Genomic DNA, 27,698 nt, shown 5'->3' with positions numbered 1-27,698 from the left:
ATCCCGTGATATGGTATCCCCCAGATAAGTAAATTCCCGAGCTTGTTGTGAAACTTTGCCGTTTATGTTGATGTTAATTTTCTTTGTGTGGTGCCTACTGATGACTTGTGTCTCTGTTTTTGTGATGTCCAGCTTGCGCTTCGTCAAGTGTTTGTTCTAATTTCTTCATCATCCTTCCTTGAATAATAGTTGTTAAGATTTTCCCTGTGTGACTCAGCAAGCTGATGCCTCTGAAGTTCTCACAGTTTAACTTGTTCTTTTTGTATATGGGGGCAATGATGGCTTTTCCCCAGTCGTCTGGAAAAACTTCATTCTTCCAGACCAACTTGAACAAATGGTAGATTATGTCAAAACCTATTTCACCAGAAGCTTTTCGTTCTTCAGCTGTGACCCTATCATAGGAGAGGGTATTGCATTTGAGTCCGTTTGTTTGTCTGTTTGTTTGTCCGCACAGAATAAATATGATTTTCTCTGCAACTGTTGGTCCGATTGACAGGAAATTTTCACCATAGGTGAACATCCTCCTGTAGAATTTTTTTATGATAATTATGACGCCATAGGTCACGTGGTACGGGAGCCATATTGGAAAACCCGAAAAACTTTGCACCTCTATAGCTCCGAAAGCACTGAATAGAAAAAATTGAGACATGGCTCATTGTAAAGAACTCTCCATGGGGAATAAAATGTGTTAATGATGATGTCATAGGTGCCTCCATTATGAGGTCATAATTCGACAAGTACAAAACTTCATCCGATCAAGATGAAATTTGTCGAGCATCATCTAGGGATACATTGGTGGAGAAAAAAAACAAAGATAACGTCATTGGTTACGTGGTTCGGCCACCATAGTTGTTTTAACACAAAAGCCTTAAAAACCACTGAAAACACGTCCTAGTGAGGGTGTGCAATTTGTGATTGCTCTTTCTAGTTCTTTACTCTTTTCATCCTGGTTTTTCATTTGGTGGTAATTTTCCTGATGGTCACGTACACCTCTTTGGACTTAGTAGTTTGGTGTGCCTTCTCCACATTCGCACATAGATCTTTTAGCCACTTGTCTTTTCATCCTTTGACTTTCAATTTTATTTCGCTTGCAAGGAAGTTGCACCTTGACCACATGTTAGGGTCTGCATTTTTTTTTTTCCACTTTTTGCTCTGGAGTGCTCTTTACTAAGTTGTATGACTTCTTTGCTAATCCAAGGTCTTGGACAAACATTGGGTGTGGGGAGGAATGGGAGGGGAGGTGGTGGGGCAGGGGGGGTGGGGGGTGGTGGGGCAGGAGAGAATGTATGGGGTGAACAAGATGGATAGATAAGGAAACTTTCAGGAGGGAAAAATGGAAATTTGGAAGGAGGGATTTGGGAGGGGTTAACAATGGTAGAAAAGATCATGGTTTTGAATGGGGAACGATCTAAAATGGTGGTGAATAGCTAGCCGTCTTGAAGACTTGGAGGGAAGGACATTTAAGAGGATGTGGAAGTTGGTTCCACAGGCACAAAAAAAGAGGAACAAATGAGTGGAGATTCACAGTTAGACAGAAATGTCAAAACCACAACATTTCGTGATTCCTATTCTTACAAATGATGTGCAGTGGGGAGATAGCAGGTAGAAATGTTTTGATCAAGGGTGTATGTTATATTCTACATTATATCACAAGAACACTCTAATCTATATCAACAGCACATACATTCCATTCATCCAGACAAGTCAAGTAACCAAGACTCGAAAATGCAAGATAAACAACCTGGAGTAGAACTATTTATATTTCAAAGGTTAACAAACCCAAACGTGGCAATAGGTAAATGTAGTCCACCACCTTGCTACCAAGTATACAAGTCTTTTCCACACACAGGTTTAAACAGTAATTTTGAGGAGCTTGTAGATCTATATCACAGGTAGGATAAGGACAGAGGGAAATTACATTGTACTTTCACAGGAATTGATAAGGACATTAATAGACAATGCATAAACCAACAAAATATATGGGATTTGAACATGGGATCCCAGCATCATGAGCTCTATGATTAGATGGGAATGCCAATTAGGTCAAACTTAGCAATGGATGGTCCATAAAAAAGGATAATAAAAAGCAAATTGATATCGATTCTCCCTGGGAATGCTTTCACAAAAGCTTGATCCCTTGGATGCACAGATTCATTCCAACTGGCCTACAGATAACCTGCCCATTTTATTGACTTCGGTACAAGGAAGCTTGCAGCAAAGAAATTGTTTTCAAGCAGATCAGTTTTTTCCGACTTGGTTGGCAAACCTGAATGAGGGAAATCTTAGGTCACGCCACAAAGCCGGCAAAAAATGTATTTTTAAAATGGTCGTATTTTTGAAAATCCACATTCAAAACTGAGGGCACCACCAACTTGTACAACTGGGCGATAGGCGACGGTCAGGTCAGATATTTTGACCACAGAGCGATTTTCATCTGGGACTGTCCAGGTATCGCGTGCCAGGTGATAAGCATCACCCAAATGTTGTTTTGCATGCAGTCTGTGGCTGCTGCTTGCATTATTTCTGGAAGCCTGGCTGTGCCGCTGATGCAGTGCCCTTGTTATCACTAAGCTGCTACTCATTTTGCTGACCTCGGAAGGATAACAGGCTGAGTCAACCCACCTGGTGTTATTTCAACGGCACGACAGGGGCTCAAACTCAAGACCCTAAGATCTTAAGCCAGCCACCTTAACCGTTAAGCCAACACTCGGCTTATCATCCCAATAGTGTGGGGGGGGGGGGGGGGGAGGGGGGGGAGCATTACATGAATGCAATAAGCAGATGGTGAGATCCAACATCAGTTTCATCACTGCCAATGATCAAAATGGCAGACCTGAGCTTAGACCATTAGCTGCGATACTAGTTGGCAGTGCCATTAAAATACCAAACATCTCAAAAGGTGAATTATTTGACATGTTTCTCTCTTCCAGAGACAAAACACGATGTTTCAGCTTGCTATTTGTGAATTCTAAATACTAGGGCATGCCCGTACTATATATAAGCTAGGACGTGCCCGTACGTGGGTGCCCGTTCCTTGCCAAAAAAAAAAAAAATTTGTGTAGGGGTGTGTGTGTGTAAACATCCTAGGGCGTGCCCGTACGTGGGTGCAAAAAAACATGCGTGCAAACAACAACAACAAAAAAAAACTTTGAAACCACGTGGCAGTAACGACCACAGAACCCCCCCCCCCTCTATTTACATGAATGGTTTGGTCCATTCGCAACGACCACAGAACCCCCCCCTCTATTTACATGCAATGGTTTGGTCCATTCGCAACGCCAAAGCGAACGGCGAACGGCTAAATCGCCATAGCTCGGTAAGTACTTGTCCGATTAATTTCAAACCTTGAAAAGGCACATCCTCGGGTCCCCAGCAATATACCTGGCAAGTTTAAAGTATATCGGACCCGTGGTTGTCGAGAAACAGCGGTCACAGACAAACATACACACATACACACATACACACATACACACAGAGATTAATGGAATTATAGATAGATAAGTATTTGAATGATTTGGACATTTCCTTGGCTGTAGGAGCTGATGGTATCAGTGTCCATGTTCTCAAAACACGCTCCACTGAACTGCCATATCCTCTGTCTGTACCTTTATCACTTGATACTAGATGGAGGCCTTGAATCAGAAACAGGTCACGTGTGTCTTTCAACAGTTCTGACCTGTTTCTGATTCCATGTATTCAAAACAGTTTGACACCTGGCCCTGCTTGCCATCTGTGGTATTCAAACCTGTCTTTATGCCTGGCTGACTTAGTTATTTAATGTGTGCAAACAGCATGTAGCTTTTGATGGTTACATATCAACTGCTTTACCGATGAAGGTCAGTGTGCCCCAAGGCAGTATCAGGCTTAATTTTATTCTTATTTCCATTCATGATCTCTCTGCTTTGCTGGAAAATTATCATATTATATTTTTGCAGACAAGCCAGCATTATGTCAAAAAGTTCCCCATCCCAGTGCCAGAGTGACAGTGGCTACATCCATCACAGCACAAAGCCAAAAACGGGTCAATCTCCAAAAACATGACTTTTAATCCAGATAAGTCCTACATCCACAAAGCTTCCCAGCTAAAACCATCAGGTAATTCAACATCAACGCCTTTCACTCGCAAAAGCCATTGAAAGGTAATGGCTCTGAAAATCATTGGCATCACCCATCAAGCAGCTGATAAACAGGTCCAACTTCCATCTGAGCAGAGACTAGTTGATGGTCATTCAATAGATGAGCATTCTTGAGATGGCCTTTTTCCCCTGACATAGAAGTCAACTGCCCATACTCGGCTATACTGGCAAAATCCAATAATCCAACAAACCCTACTCATTAAACGATCAAAGTCCAGGCTTCTTGCTCACCTGCATTTTTGCAAAAACATGGAAGCCAAATTTTTTTTAATGCCTATCAGATGTACCAGAAAGTAATCGTCTTGCAAAGAGAAATGCAGAGCTTAAAAAAAAACGACTTTTTTGCATCTGAAACGATTGCTGGTTTCAGATGATTTTTAAGGAGGTCACAGTATGATGCACTGGTGACTGTAGTCCCTCTGGGTATGTAATGCTCTACAAATGGGCCTCGGCTATCTCATAATAGCGTCAGCATCACTTTCCAGCGAACGGCTGTGTGCGGAATTGTTTGGGCTTCGGTGAAGTTGAATGGCACCACTCTTTGCTTGCCCTCTTCGTTTCTGGCTAAAAAAAGGGGACTCAGCTTTCATCCCAAGTCACTACGCGCTGCAAGAAAGCATCGCCTTTTGTTTCGTAACGTCGCAGAACTTCTTCACATGCGTCCACTTGCAGTTCTTTCAGTTTGGGTGCGAGTTGTCTAGGCACCCACCTTGCAGAAACTTTGCGGAACCCCAGCACGTTGTGAATGATATGGTGTACTGAACCATGGCTAATGTTCAATTCGGAGACCACTTCATCCAGCGTAATGCGACGGTTTTCCATTAGCATGCGCTCAACTCCTGCACCCATTTCTGGTGTGTCGGCTGTGTGAGGCCGGCCCGGGCGAGCAGCGTCTGCCACACTGAACACTCCACTTTTAAACTTCCTGTCCCAGTCGTACACCTGCTGCAGCGATAAACATGCGTCACCATATTGCATCTTCATTCTGCGATGGAATTCACTGGGATTCACACTCTCACTTCCCAATAAACGGATGACAGAACATTGCTCCTCCCTGGTACATGCTTCTAAGGGAGCCACAATCTTGGAACTGCTCTACTGACGTCATACGCTCAATGTTGCCAGATCTAAAACAGGCAAAACATGATCCTTACCCATAGATATAAAATGTCGTCTACAACTGCACACATTACATTCTCAAATTTATACTGTCATTTTAAGGTTACTTATTGACTGGCCCTTGTATATATTGTTACGTTTGTGGGGGGGTACGCAATACCTTAGTCCAGGTGGAATTGCATAGGTAGTGTGCTCCGACTGTCGTGAAGAAGAAGAAGAAAACCCATGTACTAAGTAGAACATTTGTGTACGCCGTATGTCGTGTAACTCGTATCTTCGTTCCCATCACGAGGGGTGGGGTTATGTTAATTAGTGAGAGATTATGGGTAATTAATCCCCTGTATGTAATGGCCTCTTATTTTTTCTCTGTTCCTTATGACACATGCAGCACACACACAAGAAGGAAATCACACATTAAACACACTAAATATAAAAACCAACCAGAAGCAGGACATTGAGCACTACCGTGGATAACACAGACTTGGTGAGCACACAGGCGCAGAAGGGCCGTGAGGCCACGCCCCGAAGGGCAGTGATTGGTCCAGGATTGATTGGCGCAAAGACTGCAAAGATGGGACTCTTGGATTGGTGGAGTAGGCACGGATGACGTCAGAGCCCAGAGTATAAAAGAACGCTCTGCCCGACATTTTCTCTCTTCCCTCTTGGCTTTTCCTCGCGCTTTATTTCCGCGTTTATTCTTCAATTTCTCGAGTCCTGGCTTTGACGTCGAACGGTCGTGTCCCGACATTGCTCTTCTTCATCTACTTGTGGCTGGCTCGCATCCTCTGGCTTTGGTGTTGGTGTTTGAGATCGTGAGGACAAGCGCGGCTGGAGCGACCGAGCGGACGCGGCCTGTTCGTTTCGCGCACGGAGCGAGGAGTGAGCGAACCGCGTGAGGCCTAGTTTGCGCCCACTGGGAGTGAAGCCTGCGGTTTCGCGGGCAAGGACGTGGGGCCCGGGATGATTCCTGACGAGGTTCAAGAGCCGATTAGACCTCAGTGCAAACACCAACACATACTTATTTTCACAGTTATATTTCCTTTTGTCTGTATTTGGGTCTTTTTGGGGGTGCTCCAATTAGGAATTTAGTTTTATCGTGCATTCTTTGTGACCGGCATTTTCTTTAATAAAGCCGGTATTTTTGTACATTTTAATTTTGTGTCGGGTTTGAGTTGATTATTGCAGGGTCGAAGACGTCGTGTGGACCCGTGCAGGTCAGCGCTCACAGCTTCTCCCCCACTTGCACAACAAAGGTCCGCCATTGAATTGAACACCTTGGAGTTAAAGATCGTTTGGTCATTCGTGCAAGGCAATGCGGACATGCGTGGCGATGATGTCATGATGCTCGCTCATTAAGTTGGAGCGCCACATTACAGATACTAATATATATATATATTGTTGCGGTTTTTAGAACCCTCACTTTTGTAAATAAATAATAACTCTTGTAAATATCCCATCATTTAATAAGGTCAAAGGTCACACCCATACTTAGGCCATATGCAACACGTAGGACACCATAGGACTGTCAGTTATTTCCTTAGTATCCGTTTCAGATAAGGCTGTGTTCCCAATAGTTGAATCTGCATTGCATTAATTAAATAAGATAGGCCCCATTCCGTCCATTTTGCCAGTCTCTCTCTGCAAATTGGGTTACGCGCCTCTGCCAGCTGCAGCCGCCTCAGCGTTCGCTCCAAACGCCATTACGCACGCGGTCAAGCTTGGAGAAGAAGGGGGCGGAGCGCCAAAAACGAGGCGTGGCCCTGTCGACGTTCCATCAGGGGCGGAGCCAGTGAGCCCTCGCTGACCAATCGGGGCTGAGGTGAGCTGACTGATAGGCCTGGCTCGATGAAGCGCGCATTGATTTCTAAGCGCGTTATATAAGCGCAAGCACGAGGTCTGCTTTAAGAACTGCGCAAGGGAGCTCCATTGTAAGAACTGTGCGAGGGAGCTCCATTGTAAGAACTGCGCCGGGGATTGCATTGGGAGGACTGCGCGGGGAGAGCTCAATGGTATTGTACGACCTCCTTTCGTAACGAACTGCGCCACGAGCCTTTGTTAACGGACTGATCCGGGAGAGAGAGAGAGCGTTTGGCACAATATACGTTCGTGGCATTCCAGCCCTCGCCTAGCCATATGTAAGGTCCGATCGTGCGCCAACGACACGCGAAGCTGCCTGCCGTTCTTCGCCCGCGGACCCGGAGCCTGGACCGGATCCCATCGCCTGGACCATCTGCTTGGACCTTCTCCTCCTACCACTACCCTCCCGTGTAAGTCTGTCTGTTTGTCCTGGGGTTGTAAGTAAGACTGTTTAGATAAGATTTCCCTGTGTCCTTTTGTTTCTCTCTTCTTGTACATGCTTTAGTTTCCTCTTCTTTGGGTCTTGTAAATAATTAATAAACCCACTCTTTGTTCTTCCCTTACTCTGGTTTCCTCTCATTCGATCGCCTCCGTCTTTTTTTCCAATTGAGTACCTGTGGCACGATTTCGTAACCGCTCAGGATCGGGTTTAGTTTTATTGTTAACGGCTCGGGCCGCGGATTGCTAACCGCTCGGCAATTTCCATCTTGTCCGTGGTTCTAGCGGGAGTTATTTCCCTGCTCGTGGTTGGGGTTAGTACGTAGGTATTTGGGACTCCATTGACCAATCACCCTAGCTGATTCCGACCGGGAGGAGCGTCATAATTTCCAGGATTGGGGGACGGCCAGCTTGAAAGACAAGGGGATTAACCCCCCCCTTGATAAGGGGAGAGCCGACCCCCAAATCCGCAATAATTGGTGTCTGTGAGTGGGATTGGACCCAAACCAAATTTTATCTATCATCTGAAAAATTTGGTCAAAATTTCGAGCGGCCGAAATTTTATTATAACATCTCAATTTTAAATCGTGCAATGGATAGTCAAGGCGGTCGGATGCTGGTGGAAGTAATGAATAGGGAAAAATTGATAACCCAGGGCCAAGAGGGACAGTTGGTAAGGGAGGTTGGAAAGGGTGCGTTAGCTGGCAAAGAAAATGGCGGCCTCCCGTACGTGACGGCGATAGCCGGGCCCGCAGTGCCAATGGACTGGGGCCTTTTGATGGTGCATTTCAGTGCATCTATGAGGGGTGACAGTAAGGGATTCGATGCAATGATGGCTACCCAGGGGATCGACATGGAAAAAGTGAGGCACGAAGCAAGGTACAACCCGGATGGATTTCAGGAGCAAATAAACGCCACGGTGAAAAGAATACAGAAAGACATTGACCGCGGATCAAGCAGGAAGGGCACAATGGTACGCGACGAGATAACGCGGCTTGAGAAGCGCGGGGAAAGCGAAGTTGAGCAAGGCAAAGTTACGTGGACCGGGGTAGAGATCGCGACCCGGGGTATGGGAAAGCCGGCGACCGCCGAAGTAGAGAAAATTTTATTAGCGCCAGCGGTCGTCGAGAAAAAAGAAATTCAAATCGAATCAATCAAACAAATAGTGGAAATTGGAGAGACGGCAAGCATAGAAAAGCACTCGTGGGAGGAAGGAATGGAATATGCCCAAAGTCTGTATCCACATCATGATGCCGTGCTTAACCCCAATGAAAGTTTGCAGGTGCGTGTGGAGAAAAGGATCCCGAAGGCGAGCCGGGTTGTATATGGCGCGAAAAGATTTTGCGGGAAAGTGTTTAGCGCAAAAAGAATTTTCGTGCGCTTGGGATCCCAGCGTACCCCGGGCGTGTGTGGAAGGTCCGTGGTGCGCTGTGTGAGTGGAAATGGTGCGCGTGTGCGAGCGGCGCCGGAGCGCGAGTGTGAAAGCGAGGGTGAGTGCACAACAGAGTGTGGAAGTGGGAGTGAGTGATACAGAGTGTGAGTTGGTTGAGGAGCGTGTGCGAGAATGCACACCTGAGTTGGTTGTGGAGCGCGTGATTGGGTGTGCGATAGGGGATTGCACACCCGTGGATAGGTGTGTGCTGAATGGGTGGATGCAAGAGTGCACCCCCATGAGTGTTACGGAGTACGTACCGAGGGAGAGTGCGCCAGGGTGTGCGTATGAGAGGTGTGTAACGGAGTGTGTGAGTGTGCCTGGGTGGTATGCACGAGAGAGTGCGGTGGTGGAAGTAACGGAGAGTATGGCATTTGTGAGTAACGAAAGGAACGCATGGTGTGAGCATGCAAGTGGAGCATCGACGTTAACCGGGACAGCGTTCAGGCCGACGTATAGCCGACGCGAGCTCTCGGTGCGCGGTGTTCTTTGTGTGCTGCGGGGACCGGCCGGGATCGGTGCCGCGTCGCTCCTGCACAGAGCGCCGTGCACGATTCGGGCCGGGCTCCGCCCTGCACGGTCGGTGCCGTGCTTTGTTAGGCAAAGCGATCGGCCCGGTTCGAGGGGCAGGAGAAGGGTTCGGAGCGGCGCCCCCTTGTGGTGGCGGCCCTCCGGCCGGGCAAGGCTGGGCCACCGCGCATGGGAGGGAAAGGCCCTGCGTAGGGATGGTGCTTGGAGTCTTGGCCTGACAAAACCTCCTCCCCTGAATCCGAATGCCGGACGGACCCAACCTGCAGGAGACAGACCACCGTATGCATTGCTCGGTTTTTCGAAACCGAGCTGTAAAAATGTATTTCCCGCACCGAGAGACTCAAGAATAGTGGACGATTAATGGTAGCAGTAATGATGGCAAATGGTATACGGTGTGGAGGGATGGTAGATCTACCATCCCTCACATCGTACTTTGGGCAGAGGAGCTTTAGCGTTTATGGGGTATGGCGGTGAAAACCCAGCCAGGGAGGGCTTGGATAATCATTAGGGACCTAGAGATGACCATAGGTGACCAAGATTTAAGTAGTGACATTGTACAAGTAGTGGGGACGTAGAATAGGTTAGATGGATGTGAATGACGTGGGATGTGCATATTTTAATGGGGTGACAGGGAAGCACTAACCTTAGAAGGGCAATAGTTAGATTAGATGATGCAGTGTGTTTGTAGTGAGGGTGATGAAATGAGGAATTGGTATGGAAGTTCCCGGTAGTGCTGGTGAGGAATTGAGAGGCAATGCTTGTGAATGATGTGTGTGTGTGAGCGCGGGAGAATCTGAGTGCCTGAAGCAATGGTTTGGAGAAGTGGAAGTGTATTGAGCAGAGTATTGAGAATGGGTGTGATTGTGCATTGAGTGATTGACTTGCATGGCATGCAAGTGGAAAATGGCTGTGTGGAATGGATGGTGTGGAGTGAGTATTGTGGAATATGTGGAGTGGAGTGTATGGTGCGAAGGAGTGGATGGGGAAAGGATGGACCCCTTCACGAGTACCCGGGCAGGGTAGTTTAAAATTAGGTAGAGGGAGTAGGTAAATTGTGGTTGGATATTGACATCTGTGGTGCGAAAGTAGCAGAGTACTGATTGATGGGTGCATTAGTGGAGTGCAATGGCTGGGAGTGTGGCCTGTTAGTGAGAATGGTTGGTTGGGCACTCCGCCACTGTTAGTGTCGGCCAGGTGAGGCCGCAGGTAGGTTCTGGGAGCCAGGTTAGAGGTCAGAGTTAGAGTTCAATGGGGCCCGAGGATCCAGAGGAGGACCCGGGTAGCCCGTCGCCAGAGAGGGCGGTAGTGGGGTAAGGGAGCCAGAGGGCCTTCCCCAGGTAGGTTAGGATGAGGAGCTAGGTAAGCTCGGGTGGCAACTTCAGTGGCGGAGGTGTGCAGGTGAGCGGACCTGCTGGTGAGCCACATGACCCAGCCCTGAAATTGTGCGAGGGCACAGGGAGTAGAATCGGGGGAGTGAGACCCCAAATTGGAGAGCGCCACAGTATGTGCAATGGGAATTGGTTTTTAGAACCACATCGTGTAAGATGGCCAATGGTTTTGCAGGGGAGAGACCCCGGGTAGTTTAAAGTGTTAAGGTCAATTAGAGCATAGATAGGAGAAAATCTCTTCGCACCATCCGCATCCACTTACCGAGGTGACAGTACTCCACACCACATTTTTGTGCAAGCATTTGGAATGAAAGACGCATCATGACGTGGGGGTGATATTGTGTTTGAAATTCCATCCCTTCCTTCTTGGGAGGGATTGGGGATGAATTTGGCATTAGGGGAGATTTGGGGGACGGGACATAGCGACGGATTTGATAAATGTGTAGATTGTGTAAATACGGGGTAGGGGCAAGGGTAGAATAGGTGACATGGGGGGTGATGAACGTTAGGGACGAGCTTTCTCCACTCGCTCTCCCACGCCCTTCATGTCCACATTATCTTGTATTGATGTGTACCCTTGCGCCCTTGCCCGCTGCTTTGCTTGTCCTCCTTCCCCCCACTCATGGACTTGTTTTTTTGTGCCCGGGGGGAGTGCGCAGGTGACTGCAGTTGTGTGCCCGCACCTCCGCTGCCTCCGGCCTGCACTGATGCACCATATGGACCATATGGACCACACGTTCTATGGCATAGCACCACCTTATGGACCACACGTACTGTGGCCTGGCGTCTCTGCTGGGTCCGACCATTGCTGCCAGCAGCCTCTTGCTTGCGGACCACGGTTAAGGTGGCACCTATGCCCAGCAGGTGGACCACCTCAGTTGGCCCTGCTGGCCGTAAATAAAAAGCGGACGCGGTGTGTGCCCTTTTTAATTATTAAATAGACGGCAAGTAAGAAGGCAGCCAGAACCAGCGACCCAGCAGCCAGCCCAGCAGAGGAGCAGGGAAGACATCACAAGATGCCATTATTATTGTTTTGAAATGTGTTTGGTGCATTTTCTTTTGTTATGGTGCTTTTTGGTGCTCTTTGGTGCTTTGTGGTGCTTTTCATGCATTTTGTTTTATTGGTGCATATGGTATGGTGCATCAGTGCAGTGCATGGCAATGGTTTTCCTCTTATCAAAAGTTCTGCTTTTGTTTCCCACAAAAGACAGGTCCTGGGTTGCAGTTTTGTAAATAATCAAATTAATAGTAGTCTTGTAAATAATGCTCCCCACCGGCTTTATGTGTAGTTTTCAAGACCATTCCGCAATTCGGTTAGTCTGTGGGAATGAGTCTGATAGGTAGAATGCAACGCAGCAGGCAGGACATACTTAGTGTTAAAACTGTCGCACTCTGGGTGAGGTTAAAAGTAGAGGGTGACCACACCTAAGTGTCACATTACATTAAAGTTGTTTCGGCCTGGGCCGGGCCTGGAGGAGAGGAGGGTGCAGTGTTGCGGTTTTTAGAACCCTCACTTTTGTAAATAAACAAGCATTCTGAGTATTGCGCTGCAATACATGTCCCCTACCGGCAGTCGGTCGTCCGGAAAACTGTTGGGGAAATCACCAAGGGTTATTCACCTACAGGTTCTGAGTCGTTCCCAATCGCTAATTACCTCAGGACGGGCTCACCTGTGATTCACACTCGGCATTTCGATTTATACACCTTGCAGACAGGTCAGCAGAAGCATGAGAAAATAAGTTGTTGATAAAGAACCTTTCGAGTCGCTAAATATCAGTAATTTCTTATATTTTCCGGTTCACGATCAATGATCGATGTGTATATATATGTTGCTCGGCTTGGCTCCGCCCCTCCCGAAAGCACGCGCTGTGTCGCGCTTTTGACGTTCGCAGACGAGGCTGAGGGCGCGTGGTGCGGCTTGAGGAGAACTCTAGAATAAACAAGAGATATCCATTTTTAAATATTTTCTGCCTGCAAAGTTTGGCCTCGATCTGTTCAGCCGTTGCAGAGAAAAAGAGGTTTTCGTGTTTTCACGAAAAACAATATGGCGGCCAAACCACGTGACCTGTGACGTCATAATTACCATTAAAATATTCTACAGACCGAGTCCCTCCTATGGTGAAAATTTGATCTCAATCGGTCCTATTATTGCAGAGAAAATGTTTTTAAAGGAAATTAAAACTTAAAATGGCACTGAGTTAAGGATCATCAGAATTATCAGAATTCCCAAAGTTCAAAGTGCCATACCTTTGTCAAAAATGATCGAAACGTCGTGAAGTTCGAACTTGATCTGTAACTTATCATGAGGAAACCATGTGCCAAGTTTGAAATCATTAGCATTAACCGTTTAGAAAAAAGGTCCGGAAAACTGTTCTTTGCGTGACGGACTGACGGACTGACGGACGGAGGGACGGCGTGCAAACCTATAGTCCCCTCCGGTGTACACCGGTAGGGGACTAATAATAACTCTTGTAAATATCCCATCATTTAATAAGGTCAAAGGTCGCACCCATAGTTCGGCCATATACAACACGTAGGACACCATAGGACTGTCAGTTATTTCCTTAGTATGTGTTTCAGATAAGGCTGTGTTCCCAATAGTTGAATCTGCGTTGCATTAATTAAATAAGATAGGCCCCATTCTGTCCATTTTGCAGTCTCTCTCTCCAAAATGGGTTACGCACCTCTGCCAGCCGCAGCCGCCTCAGCGTTCGCTCCAAACGCCATTACGCACGCGGTCAAGCTTGGGGAAGAAGGGCGCGGAGCGCCAAGAACGAGGCGTGGCCCTGTCAACATTCTGTCAAGGGCGGAGCCAGTGAGCCCACGCTGACCAATCAGGGCTGAGGTGAGCTGACTGATAGGCGTGGCTCGATGAAGCGCGCATTGATTTCTAAGCGCGTTATATAAGCGCAAGCGCGAGGACTGCTTTAAGAACTACGCGAGGGAGCTCCATTAGAAGAACTGTGTGAGGGAGCTCCATTGTAAGAACTGTGCGAGGGAGCTCCATTGTAAGAACTGCGCCGGGGATTGCATTGGGAGGACTGCGTGGGGAGAGCTCAATGGCATTGTACGACCTCCTTTCGTAACGAACTGCGCCACGAGCCTTTGTTAACGGACTGATCCGGGAGAGAGAGAGAGCGTTTGGCACAATATACGTACGCGGCATTCCAGCCCTCGCCTAGCCATATGTAAGGTCCGGTCATGCGCCAACGACACGCGAAGCTGCCTGCCGTTCTTCGCCCGTGGACCCGGAGCCTGGACCGGATCCCATCGCCTGGACCATCTGCTTGGACCTTCTCCTCCTACCACTACCCTCCCGTGTAAGTCTGTCTGTTTGTCCTGGGGTTGTAAGTAAGACTGTTTAGATAAGATTGCCCTGTGTCCTTTTGTTTTTCTTCTTGTGCATGCTTTCGTTTCCTCTTCTTTGGGTCTTGTAAATAATTAATAAACCCACTCTTTGTTCTTCCCTTACTCTGGTTTCCACTCATTCGATCGCCTCCGTCTTTTCTTCCAATCGAGTACCTGTGGCACGATTTCGTAACCGCTCAGGATCGGGTTTAGTTTTATTGTTAACGGCTCGGGCCGCGGATTGCTAACCGCTCGGCAATTTCCATCTTGTCCGTGGTTAGAGCGGGAGTTATTTCCCTGCTCGCGGTCGGGGTTAGTACGTAGGTATTTGGGACTCCATTGACCAATCACCCTAGCTGATTCCGACCAGGAGGAGCGTCATAATTTCCAGGATTGGGGGACGGCCAGCTTAAAAGACAAGGGGATTAACCCCCCCACCCCCCTTGATAAGGGGAGAGCCGACCCCCGAATCCGCAACAATATATATATTATATATATATATATATATATATATTATTTATTCCTGGCTATGACGAGCTCACATAATTAAACAATTTGGTTCATGCATTAAGAATACGCAGTCCATGTACCATTCAACTTAATGAGAGTCGGCTATACAATCCGATTTTGGAAAATATCAGTAACTGGAATACTTAAAAGGGAAACAGGTAAAGAAAAGCAAAACAGGAGAAGATGAGGATGACTGAATTTAAGCCATTAGGGGGATGAGGTGGTGAAAGGAGCGGAAGAAATAAAGCAAGATTAAAACAAAAGATGTGATAATTGGGAGAAGATCGTTTTAAAATTATTGGGGTGAAAATCAAACTAAGAAATAAAATAGTGTGGAACACAGCAGAATAAATAATCAGCAGACTGGGAATAGCGAATTTTAAGTGGCTGGTTTTAATGCCAAATCGATTTGGTTCAATGGAGTGATAGAAAAAAGAAAAGAAAAAAAGTACAACTTTTTGATGCTCAACATTTTGTTGAGCCAGTGCCGTTTTGTTCTGTGTTAATGTGCTTCGATTTTCATTTGATGATACAAGGCAAAAAAAATAACAGGAATCGAAAATAGGTTACAAGTTCCATGAGAAAGTTTTATCAAGAATGTGCAGGTGAAAAGATATCTTTGTTTTTATAGCAAGTTGCATGAGAAATGCATCGACTGTTCATTCAATAAACACAACTGACAAGACAGAGTTCAAGGGGAATACACAACAAAGGAGTGTTTGAGAAACCTGAAAACAGCCAGCGAAACATTAACCACATGTGTGCCACTGTTCATGGTGAAATCGATTTCATTTTGTGGTTGTCCAACAGGAAATGTTTTGGGGGTAAAGGTCAGTATTGAATTTTTGTGGCGGAATAATAGTTTACGCAATGTGACAATTCAAGAAAAGAAAAATATTTAATAGCAACTTAGAGGTTGGTAGTTCATGAAAAAGCAATGGTACCATCTCTTTTGCGATGCCCTGTGCACACAGGCTCCGAAGACCTTGGGTGCAGCCATGTTGTCGTCCGAGTTTGATCACTGTCCACAAGCAGAGCAACATGGCAAGCAGTCAATATTAACACAACTATCACATTTTAAAAACCCTTGATTGAGTTGATATTAAGGGTCTGTTAAACAGCAATATAACTTAAATGTTTAAACCAATTAAATGCATCCTACATTGTTAGCAATCTGGGGCTGCATGATAAGTCAAAGCTGTGAGCATTCCTTCCCCGATGCAATTGTATCGATAACAGATCACAGCAAGCAAAAAAACAAAAAAACAAAAAAAACGCGACATCATTCGCAAATCACAACAGACCATTCATCTCATGCTCATCGCTTCTTCAGATTAAATCACACCACTTGGACCAAATGGTCCAAGGAGTGGAAGAGCAATGTCTAAGTCATCCTTTCCTGTGTCTCAATTTCCTTGTATGGCAATGGGAAGTAAATGTAGAAAAGAAAAAAGTAAATCAATCAAATTGTTCCTTCAAATTAAAGCCCAAATGTGTGTGTGGGGGTAAGTTGGTGAAGGGGGAAGAGGGGGAGGGGACGGAGAGGTGAGGAGAGAGGGAGAGAAAGATACACTACATATACATATTTTGTGGAGGGGGGGAGGGATGGCTTTGACAGGCCCCCCCGTTTTGGGGGAGAGGGGAAGGCAAAGAGGAAAGATTTACCCGTGCAAAGTGTTTTTACCTGCGTTGCCCAGGTAAAAAAAGGAAATTGTAATACCCTCTGCCACAAACACTAGGTGGCGCTACACGGTACACATTTACATAGAGAATTATGCCCCTCTCCTGGTCTCCCCACCGCCCCCCCCCCCCCCCCCCCCCCGCCAACACCCCGTCCGCATGAGGCCACGGCCACATCACCTATGTTACCCCTCAGACAAAGTTGCATTTGTACCCCAAGTAAAGTATATAAGCACTTATAGCTGGAGTACCCAGCATTGCTCAAGTGAAAAAGAGACATCAACATATTTGAAACGAGGGAAAATATAATGGAAAAGCAATTACATCCAAATCAAAATCCATCACAAATGGTAACTCATCATTTTACCTTTTCGTTGAATATATGCTGGTGAAGGTGCAGTTCATCACGTTTCTGAGTTAAGTGTGATGACGTTCAGGAAGAAGAAGAAGCCTTACGACCTATACTTCGACTGCTTCCTGAATTGTTTGATTTATTTGTGTTCAAATGTCTGGTAATTGTTTTGTATTTATCTATGCGAATGTGTACTTGTATATAACTGTCATTAATCAAAAAGGCTTGGGCACAACAGAGCAATTAAAAAAAAAAATCCACAAAAACGAACTTTTTTTTTTTGCCTAAACCATTCCCAAGCCATCACTGATGAACCTCTGAAAGTCTGACGAAGATCCCTTCAGCCATCTCTGAGCAAAATGGCGACACACCGACAGACAGACCAACGGCTCTCTTATATAGTAGATGTACAGTAGATCTAAGTTCAAACAAACACACCTTCGAGAACAGGCATGGCTAACTTGGACAAAATCCGAATTCAAGATGTAAAAATCAACTTGTGACACCCTTCATGATCTTAAACATCTCTATCAGTTCCCCCCGTAATCACCTCCTTTCTAATGTATGAAGTGCTGTCTCCTTCAGCCAAAATTTTGGTTAAAGTACACAAGGTTGTCAAACTATGCCTATGACAGCTCAGGCATGCAAGTTCAAAACATAGGCATTGCAATGCACCTCAGGACATCGTCTCAACTGGCCAGCTCAAAATGTGACCAAGGGCACCTGGGCAAGCTAGTCGAGCCTGTGGTCTGAAGTGGGTTTCAAGGACCGAGAGAAATGCGATGAATGGTGTCTTAAGGCTGGTTAAAAATTTTTCCTGTTTATCATCACTTTTTTTCAAAAAAGTGGGTAGGGAGGGAGGGGTTTTTTTGTTTGTTTGTTTTTTCAGAGTGAAATTTTAATGGATTATTCAACGCACACTGTTTTTTTTCTTAAATATACTTGATTGGCCATACATGATGAATCATGTTATGATTTCTAAACTAGTAAACCTTCGTATGTACGCACTGATACGATTCAAATAAAGAAAATAAAGAAACCTATGTCACATTGAGTTCTGTTTACTTTTAATATTTGCTGATACATATAACAATGGTGGACCAAAACTTCGGCTTTTAAGAATAATGTCCGGTTGCCATACATGTATCTATATAGCATTCATACATATTTGACTAGAATTCCTCGCCACGAAATATCACTCCATGGTACCGGTACATGCATATTGAGCAGTTTGGCAGACATGTAAGAGGACATAAACCACATCAAAAGAATGTCTGATTCGCATTTATACATCTATCTATCAGCAGCTACTGCTATTTTAGCACTCATAGATGTATCTATATATCAGCAGCTACTGCTATTATAGCACTCATAGATGTATCTATATATCAGCAGCTACTGCTATTATAGCACTCATAGATGTATCTATATATCAGCAGCTACTGCTATTATAGCACTCATAGATGTATCTATCTATCAGCAGCTACTGCTATCATAGCACTCATAGATGTATCTATATATCAGCAGCTACTGCTATTATAGCACTCATAGATGTATCTATCTATCAGCAGCTACTGCTATCATAGCACTCATAGATGTATCTATATATCAGCAGCTACTGCTATTACAGCACTCATAGATGTATCTATATATCAGCAGCTACTGCTATTATAGCACTCATATATGTATCTATATATCAGCAGCTACTGCTATTACAGCACTCATAGATGTATCTATATATCAGCAGCTACTGCTATTATAGCACTCATAGATGTATCTATATATCAGCAGCTACTGCTATTATAGCACTCATAGATGTATCTATATATCAGCAGCTACTGCTATTATAGCACTCATAGATGTATCTATCTATCAGCAGCTACTGCTATTATAGCACTCATAGATGTATCTAACTATCAGCAGCTACTGCTATTATAGCACTCATAGATGTATCTATATATCAGCAGCTACTGCTATTATAGCACTCATAGATGTATCTAACTATCAGCAGCTACTGCTATTATAGCACTCATAGATGTATCTAACTATCAGCAGCTACTGCTATTATAGCACTCATAGATGTATCTATCTATCAGCAGCTACTGCTATTATAGCACTCATAGATGTATCTATATATCAGCAGCTACTGCTATTATAGCACTCATAGATGTATCTATCTATCAGCAGCTACTGCTATTATAGCACTCATAGATGTATCTAACTATCAGCAGCTACTGCTATTACAGCACTCATAGATGTATCTATATATCAGCAGCTACTGCTATTATAGCACTCATAGATGTATCTATATATCAGCAGCTACTGCTATTATAGCACTCATAGATGTATCTATATATCAGCAGCTACTGCTATTATAGCACTCATAGATGTATCTATATATCAGCAGCTACTGCTATTATAGCACTCATAGATGTATCTATATAACAGCAGCTACTGCTATTATCGCACTCATAGATGTATCTATCTGTCAGCAGCTACTGCTATTATAGCACTCATAGATGTTGAGTAGAGTTCAACACCAAGAGAATGTTGGTTGCCGTTTATTCATGTATCTATCATCACCTACTACTACATGTAGTGCAGCGCTCGTTTAATTTTTGACTAGAAATCCACAGCAATAATTATCACGTGAGGCTCTCCCGTTTGCCGATGACATTTGGCTTTTTTTTTTTTTTTTTTTGTATACTGAATCAAGGCTCGTGAAAGAGCTGACATTTACTTCACAAACAAATCAACCAGACAAAGAAAATATATAAAAAGAGAGAGCGGAAGACAAGAGAAGGGGAAGCACACAAACACTTGAGAGCACACAACATTTAAGAGCAGGGAGATGTGTGGGAGGGAGAGGGCTTGGGGGGAGGAGGCGTGGGAAGGGGGGGGGGGGGTGGGGGAAGTATCAAACACAAGGACACCAAGGACTTCCAGGACAGAAGTTGGTATTTCAAAAAAGTGGAATTGGGGTGAAATTAGCAGGGGTAGAAAAGATCAAGGTTTTGGATGGGGGAAGATAAGAGATGGTGGTGAACAGCTGTTTTAAAGACCTGGAGGGTGGAGTGGGATTGAAGAGAGTGAGGGAGTTTGTTCCAGAGGCGGGAGAAAAGAGGAATGAAGGAGTGAAGGTGAGCAGAGAGTCTTGATTTTGGCAGTTTAACCATAAGAGGGTTGCAGGAAGATCTTGTGCGACCTGTAGGAATATTTGCGGGACAGAGCCCAGAGAGAGCTGGGGGGGGGGGGGGGGAGGGGGCAAGGCCAGAGAGGAGTCGGTAGAAGACGGAAAGACCACCAACCTGCCTGCGGTGAGTGAGTGAGTGAGTGAGAGGCCCTTGGAGTTAGCTTCATCGCGGGAGATTCCAATGATTCTGAATGCTTTGGTTTCAACAGCGTGAAGACGAGCTAGGTGTGAGGCAGGAGCACCAGCCCAGAGGGGAGAGCAGTATTCCATTGAGCTGCGGATGAAAGCCTTGTATGTGGTGTGGAGCTCAGGTGTGCCAAGGAAGGACTTTGCACGATGGAGGATGCCCAGTCAGCGACTGGCTTTGGAGGCCAGATTTGAAATGTGGTTTTCCCAGGAAAGATCATGGCAGATAGTGAGACCCAAAAGCTTGAGGGACAGAACTTCTTGGAGAGGCTTATTCAGAAAGTGGATGGGAGGGTTGTCCAGTCGGTCTTTTCGGAAAGACATCGTAAGAGTGAGAGATTTGTCAGGATTGAAAGACATGTTCCACTTGTTTGCCCAATCTGTGATTTTGTCCAGGTCTGCAGAGAGTGAGGAGGCTGCAGACTGCCGATCTGAGGGATGAAGAATGGAGCGACAGAGAGTAGAGTCATCAGCAAAAAGATAGAGAGGATTTTCAAGAGAGTCAGAGAGATCATTGATGAAGACCAGAAAAAGCACAGGGCCCAGAACACTGCCTTGGGGAACTCCAGCCTGAACAGGAAGAGGAGATGAGAGAAACCCATTCAGGGCCACACGTTGACTACGACTAGAGAGGAAGTCCGCCAGCCATGCGTGGAGATTTCCATGGATACCAAAAGAGGAGAGTTTGGTGAGCAGAGCGGGGTGCCAGACCGTATCGAAGGCACGTGATATGTCAAGGGAGACAGCTCTAATTTCCTGTTTGGCATTGAGGACCTCCATCCATTGTTGAGAAAGCAGAAGCAGCATGTCCAGAGTAGAGTGACCAGGTATGAAACCAAATTGATGATCAGAGATCAAGCCATTGGGGAAGAGGAAAGATTTCATATCTGAAGCAATGATGGATTCCATGACTTTGCTGATAATTGGGAGAAGGCTGATATGTCTGTAGTTGCTGGGATCTGTTTTTGCACCTTTTTTGTGCAAAGCGGTGATGTTGGCAGATTTCCAAGCAGATGGCAGATGACCTTGAGCAAAAGAGAGGGTGAAGAGAACAGAGAAAGGGAGTGAAGGAGCGGAAGAACAGGATTTTAGGACCTGTGGGCTGATGCCGTCAGGTCCAGTTGCAGAATCAGAGTCGAGGGTTGACAGAAACTTTTCCACCTTGTCAGGAGGAAAGGACACAGAGTCCAGGAGCAGCTGGGTACGACTGGGTACAGAGAGGGATGGGTTTGGGACACAAGATTTAGAGGCAAACACAGAGTTGAGGCATTCAGCTTTTTCACGTGTGGAGTCAGCCATGTGGCCGTTTGAGGTGAGGGAGGGGATGGAGAGGGAACAAACACCAGAAACAGTGTGTCACCAGGATTTGAGCAGATGCCACGAGGATTTGGAAGAGGGAGACAGATAAGAGAGTTCTGTCCTGAGAACGGAGAGAAGGCTTCTCCTTCAGAATACCAACTACTTCTTGAACTTCCAAGTGGGCCTCTTCTCGGCAGTACGACTCTTACTGCAGGTACTGCATATAGGATATGACTCATCTGTGGTACTCAGCTCCTCAACACAGCCACAGAAATAGCACACATCTTCATAGCCAGCCGTGTCGTATGGCTTCTCTGTCGCATCGTTGCATGTGAGATTGGCTTTGGCGTAGACATTATTGAAGTCGTTTGCCTCATTGGTCTCCTGCAGATCGGCGAAGTTCGAGCACATGTAACTTGGCTCAGACAGTACACGCGAGCACATACAAAATTCGAACCTGTTCCACTGAGCAGGAACGGATTTTACTGACTTCGTGAGCAAAAAAAAGGAAATTTTTTTTTAGGGGCGGACGACTTTTATGGGGCGGGCGGCGATGATAAACAGGAATTTTTTTTTTAACCAGCCTAAAAGTGGCCGCAGATGCTGTGCACAGAATCTGTGCATTATTCAATAGTTATGGTTAAATTAGTATACTTTGCTCTAATTTCATAATTTCCAAAAAAAAACTAGAAAGCATCTGAAAATGCAAAGCCCATCCACATCTGCTTTGTATTTGGACTTCTTCCATATACTAAACATGATGAAAAAAAATACAAAACGATTGACGATTTTAGGTTACCTTGACAATAATAGGTTTCATCGACCAAATATGTAAACCCTGCTCAAATTTCAAGTCAATCAGATGGAAATTTACGATTTTGTGACCTTTGACTTTTTGACCTTCGTTTACCTTACAGGTTACACTCAAATTGGGTCATATTGGGTCACTGATATGTTGATATGACTGAAATATTGATATGTTATGCAACCTTGACCTTTGACGTTTTGACCTTCGTTTACCTTACAGGTTACACTCAAATTGGGTCATATTGAGTCACTGATATGTTGATATGACTGAAATATTGATACGTTATGCAACCTTGACCTTTGACGTTTTTCGTTTACCTTACAGGTTACACTCAAATTGGGTCATATTGAGTCACTGATATGTTGATATGACTGAAATATTGATATGTTATGCAACCTTGACCTTTGACTTTGACCTTCGTTTACCTTACAGGTTACACTCAAATTGGGTCATATTGGGTCACTGATATGTTGATATGACTGAAATATTGATATGTTATGCAACCTTGACCTTTTGAAATTTTTCATATTAAAAAAAAATTGACTTCTAACTTTTGATTGGTGAACCAATTCAGTGACCCAATATGCAAATTCTTAAAATTTCAGTCGGATGAAAATTCACGATTTTGTCACATTTGCCTTTGACCTTTTTGACCTTTTAACAAAACGATTATCGGTAATTTGTATTCTCCATATTCTCATAAGGTTTTGTTGAAAATTTTATGACAAAAGCTCAAATGGTTTATAAAAAAGAAAAAGTTACGGCCTGTGTAGACACTCGGCACTCACACGACACACACACACAAAAGCGTGTCTCCTGCTGCGTGGTTTATGGGCTAACAAAAAACAACAACTGCAGACTATTGCTGGAGTATAAAGATTACATTAGATCTTGTAATGAACGATCAATATTATTATTAAGGTAGATCTGCATACAAATTCACTCACACAGACTGATTACAATTTAACCTCTCCCGGGGTGAGGCTAATTATATAATCAAACATTTCAATCAATCAAAGCAAAACATCACAATTAAATACAGAAATGACATTTTCATAACAACACTTATTTCCTGAACTCCGCTTCTTTAAACCCCATTATCCCCCCAAATAGCCTGGTGTTGCCTAAATGGTTAAAGTGTCTGGCTTGAGATCTTAGGGTCCTGAGTCTGAGCCCCTGTCATGCCGTTGAATTAGCACAAGGTGGGGTGACTCAGCCTGTCATCCTTCTGAGGTCTGCAAAATGAGTACCCGTGGACTGGTAACAGAGGGCATCAGCGGCACAGCCGCGTCCCAAGAAAATGATGCAACCAGCAGCCAAATGCTGCACACGAACCACCAACCACCCAAATGAAAAAGCCCGATTACCTACCTAATCATGAGTTCCATTATTATAAATCTCTGAGACTCCAAATATAAACCTTCGATGGCCTAAAGCCTTGTTCTGTGCATTAGCGTCAAAATAATTTATTAATTTCTGCTATATTATGCAGAGTTCTTGCACGATTTGACAGATCACCAATTTGAATGAATTACAATGGCTCTGACAGCTGTGGGAATTAGCTTAATAAGCGTCACAGAGAGTTGTGCTGTTGAAAGAGCGGTTGGAGATGAAAGCTTCGATGGAGATACATTTAAAGATTAATTATATTACCTCTGCCATTTCAAATATTTAATGTGTGCGTGATATGCTATTCATTTATATTATCTCCACGCTTTTTGAAAGGGGGAGTAGGGGATATTGTAATCGGCTGTCCATCTGTCATGAGGCAGAAATTCACCAAACGTGGTAGTTATGATCACTACATAGCAAAAAGTTGGAAGAACAGTACAACGTTTGGCCCCACCTCCTGGGGCGGGGTCAAAAGGTCATAATACCAAAAAATGCAATTGCAGTCACATTTTAAAACATTTTCATAACGAAACATTGTACATGCAATCAACATTGGGGGACGCATTAAATATGGCACGATTTTTTTGGATTTGGCCCATGGATCATGCCCCATGGGGCGGGGGAGGGGGGGCCTGACGGTCACAAAGGTCATAAATGAGAAAAAAATGAACTCAAAATTTGATATTGGGTTAATCCTGGTGGAACTTTTTGCAATCTTTCAACTTTGCTTTAGATGGGAAGCGTGGGGATTTGTGGTGGTGGTGGTGCACCATCGACCTCCCTCTAGCTACATTTTTCAATCCCAATATATATAAATATACTAGCAGAAGTACCCGGCGTTGCCGGGTGGGGAGGAGGGGAACGGGGGTGGGAGGGGGAGCAGGTGGGGGGGGGAAGAGTTGGAGGGAGGGGGAGGGGGAGGGGGAGGGAAGGTGGGAAGGAGGGGGGGAGGGTGGGGAGAGGAGGAAGGGGAGCAGTCAGAAGTGGAAGCTCTTTTACAGAGAATTTATATCTTAAAGGGGAAGGGAGGGGGGGGGGAAGGTGAGGGGTGAAGGGGAGGGGATGGGGGAGGCGAGGGGTGGGGGGGGGAGGCGAGGGGTGGGGGGGGAAGGGGAGGGGAGGAGTGGGGAAGGAGGGGCGAATGAGGGGGAAAGGAGGACGGGAAGGGTGGGGAGAGGGGGGGAGGGGGGAAGGGGAGGGGAGGGGGGAGGCAGGAGAGGAAGGGGTGTGGCTCACGTTTCCGAGTGAATGTGGCTCACGTTTGAGTTAAGTGTGATGCCAATCAGGAAGAAGAAGAAGCCGTACTACCAAATTCGTACACTTCCGGAATTGTTTGATTTATTTGTATTCAAATGTCTGGCAATTGTTTTGTATTTATTTATGTGAATGTGTACTTGTATATAACTGTCATTCATTTAAAAAGGCTCCGAGGCCCAATGGCTGCGTTTATGTCAGATTTTTGACAGTTGTGGACATCTAAGGGTTACAGACCCCATGGTGTAATTCGCAAAAAGTAGGTGAGTCGTCGCCGGCACCGTTAACAAATTACGAATTCCGTGTCGGCGACTGACCGCTGGGAAGGCAACAAGAAACCAACCGGCATGACTCTTACGAAGAGACTGCTGCAACAGGACAGAAACTCTGTAAAAGAGTATGGTACATCGAGTATGATGGTGACAATGCCTACGACAACAGGGAGAACACGTCAGACATGGAAAAAGCCAAGATGAATGAAGGAGGTGTTAAAAATCCGACTGCCGAGATTTCGGCTGACTGGAAGACAGACGACAATTTCACAGACTTCAAAACCTGCCACAGGTCAGGAAGTTTAAATTGGAGCAATTATCATTCATTAATAATCAGCTGTGAACCCATGGCATTAAAAACATCTTATTAGTAAATTAAGCAATGGGATGCATTATCAAGTTGCAAAAGTGCAATGCCGACTAAACCACAAGGCAACACTTCAGCTACACACACCACCTGTACTTTGTTGTCTTAAACTTTCTTGCCTAGTAGCTTCTTTCTTCGTTTGCAGTTTCATCGTTTCAAATTCTAAATGACGGTACCGATGACAGCATCATCAACGTATCTTATTCCCCATGGGGAGTACTTGGCAATGAGCCTTGTTTAATTTTTTTCCATTGAGCGGTTTCAGAGATATGGAGGCGTAACGTATTTCCACGATGGTGTCCATGCCAAGTGACCTATGATGTGATAATTGTGAATAAAAAATTAAACAGGCGTGGGCGCTCCTATATTTTGCAAACGACTGGGCGCTCATATATATATATATAATTTTTTTATAATTAATATAAAATTTATAATTAATATAAAATTTGGTTTCAATTGGAAGAACGGTTGCCGAGAAAATGAATTTATAAAAATGTCGACACGCACGCCACACGTACGTACGGCACATGTACGGACACAACCGAATGCCTAACCGCGCTTTTCACTTAACGAGCACAGCTAGGGTAATGAGCCAATGGGAAGCAGTGTTTTAATTAATTTCATCGTCGATCAAATTCTACCTCAATCAGAGTTTTAAAGTGATCACAATAATTACTTGCGAAGACTTTCCAAATGTTCTCACTTTATTTTGAAAAGACAGCATTTGAGTAGCGTGCTTCGTTGTTATTGTTGTTTATTTTGTTGTTGGTAGTTCGTGTAAGAAAGTGGACTAATGTGCTGGTACTTCGTGTAAGAAAGTGGACTAATGTGCTGGTAGTTCGTGTAATAAAGTGGACTAATGTGCTGGTAGTTTGTGTAATAAAGTGGACTAATGTGCTGGTAGTTTGTGTAAGAAAGTGGACTAATGTGCTGGTAGTTTGTGTAATAAAGTGGACTAATGTGCTGGTAGTTCGTGTAATAAAGTGGACTAATGTGCTGGTTACCACATGCCACTGTAAAAAAAGGTTCCACTGCCAAAAGGAATTTGTCCGTCTACCCAAATCTATAGTGGTGGCCGAACAGCTACACTGATAATGCGTACAAAGTAACACTACTCAGTTTAGAAACTACTAATTTGGCATGGTAAAACTGGAAATCATCACTGGGCCGAGAATTGTGGACTACGCCGTATTTCACAAAATAACATCACACCCGTTAATCGGCTTACATTTACTGGTGGGTGTTAACAATCTTCATCAGTGGTGAACCATCCAGGATTGCATCCATTGCCAAGGGACTACGTTTTAAAGCAGCATTGGGACCTAATTGTTGAAATGATTCATCCACTTTTTTACAAATAAAAATAGAGATTAAAGCAAAATCCCAATTTCTATTTTATCGATTGAAAAACCAGTGAGTGAAAACCAGTGATCACGTATGCCCATCTCCAATTTCCTAGGTATTCAAGAAGTCCATTGAGAAATGTCATACTCATTTTCAATACAATATTCACGACAAGCTCAAACATATTGCGCTCTATTCAAAATTCCATGGCAACACTTAAACAAGGGCAAGCCATTAACCCCGTATAATTGTCCATTTTCAAGTGTCATCACAGTTGAAGGCCACTTCAGATGACTTGAAAGGTGAACTTTCCCCTCACACAACAAATAGTATTTTAAGAGAAAAGAAAATTTCTATATATATATAGATATAGATATACTGCATGTATGTATGTATGTATGTATGTATATACGTAGTGTGTTCAAAAAGTATCCGACCTTTATTTTTCGTGCGTAAAAAAAAAGAAGCTAGGGAGGCGTTGATTGGTGCACGTATGTAGGCGATCCTAATGCGCACGCGTGAATTTTTTCCCACCTGCAGAAGCTGTCATTCGACGGCAGACCGCCGATGAGTGAGGACATGCAAGCGAGCGCCGTCGGATTTTCGTTTTTGACAAAATGACGGAAAAACGTGAACAACGCTACTGCATCAAATTTTGCTTTACCTGCATATATATATAGATATATATATATATATATATATATATATATATATATATATATATATATATATATATATATATATTGATGGGCTGGCAGGATGGCCTCAACTATTAAAGTACGTACACACGCC

At 44.7% G+C, this 27,698-nt stretch overlaps 1 protein-coding gene across 7 annotated transcripts in view; it reads right to left on the bottom strand.

Moving 5' to 3' along the window:
• The window catches only part of LOC137431202 (pleckstrin homology domain-containing family A member 7), a 322,395-nt gene that overhangs the window by 279,561 nt on the left and 15,136 nt on the right, over positions 1-27,698 (bottom strand). For all 7 annotated transcript variants that reach the window (XM_078781655.1, XM_078781650.1, XM_078781654.1 and 4 more), the window contains exon 2: positions 15,704-15,780. In XM_078781655.1, coding sequence (XP_078637781.1) covers positions 15,704-15,780 — 77 coding nt within the window. The remainder of the gene's footprint in view (positions 1-15,703; positions 15,781-27,698) is intronic.

The sequence above is a fragment of the Myxine glutinosa genome, chromosome 7, assembly GCF_964187855.1.
Source record: "Myxine glutinosa chromosome 7, kmMyxGlut1.1, whole genome shotgun sequence".
NCBI lineage: Eukaryota > Metazoa > Chordata > Myxini > Myxiniformes > Myxinidae > Myxine > Myxine glutinosa.
This window is presented reverse-complemented; position numbering and strand designations above follow the sequence as displayed.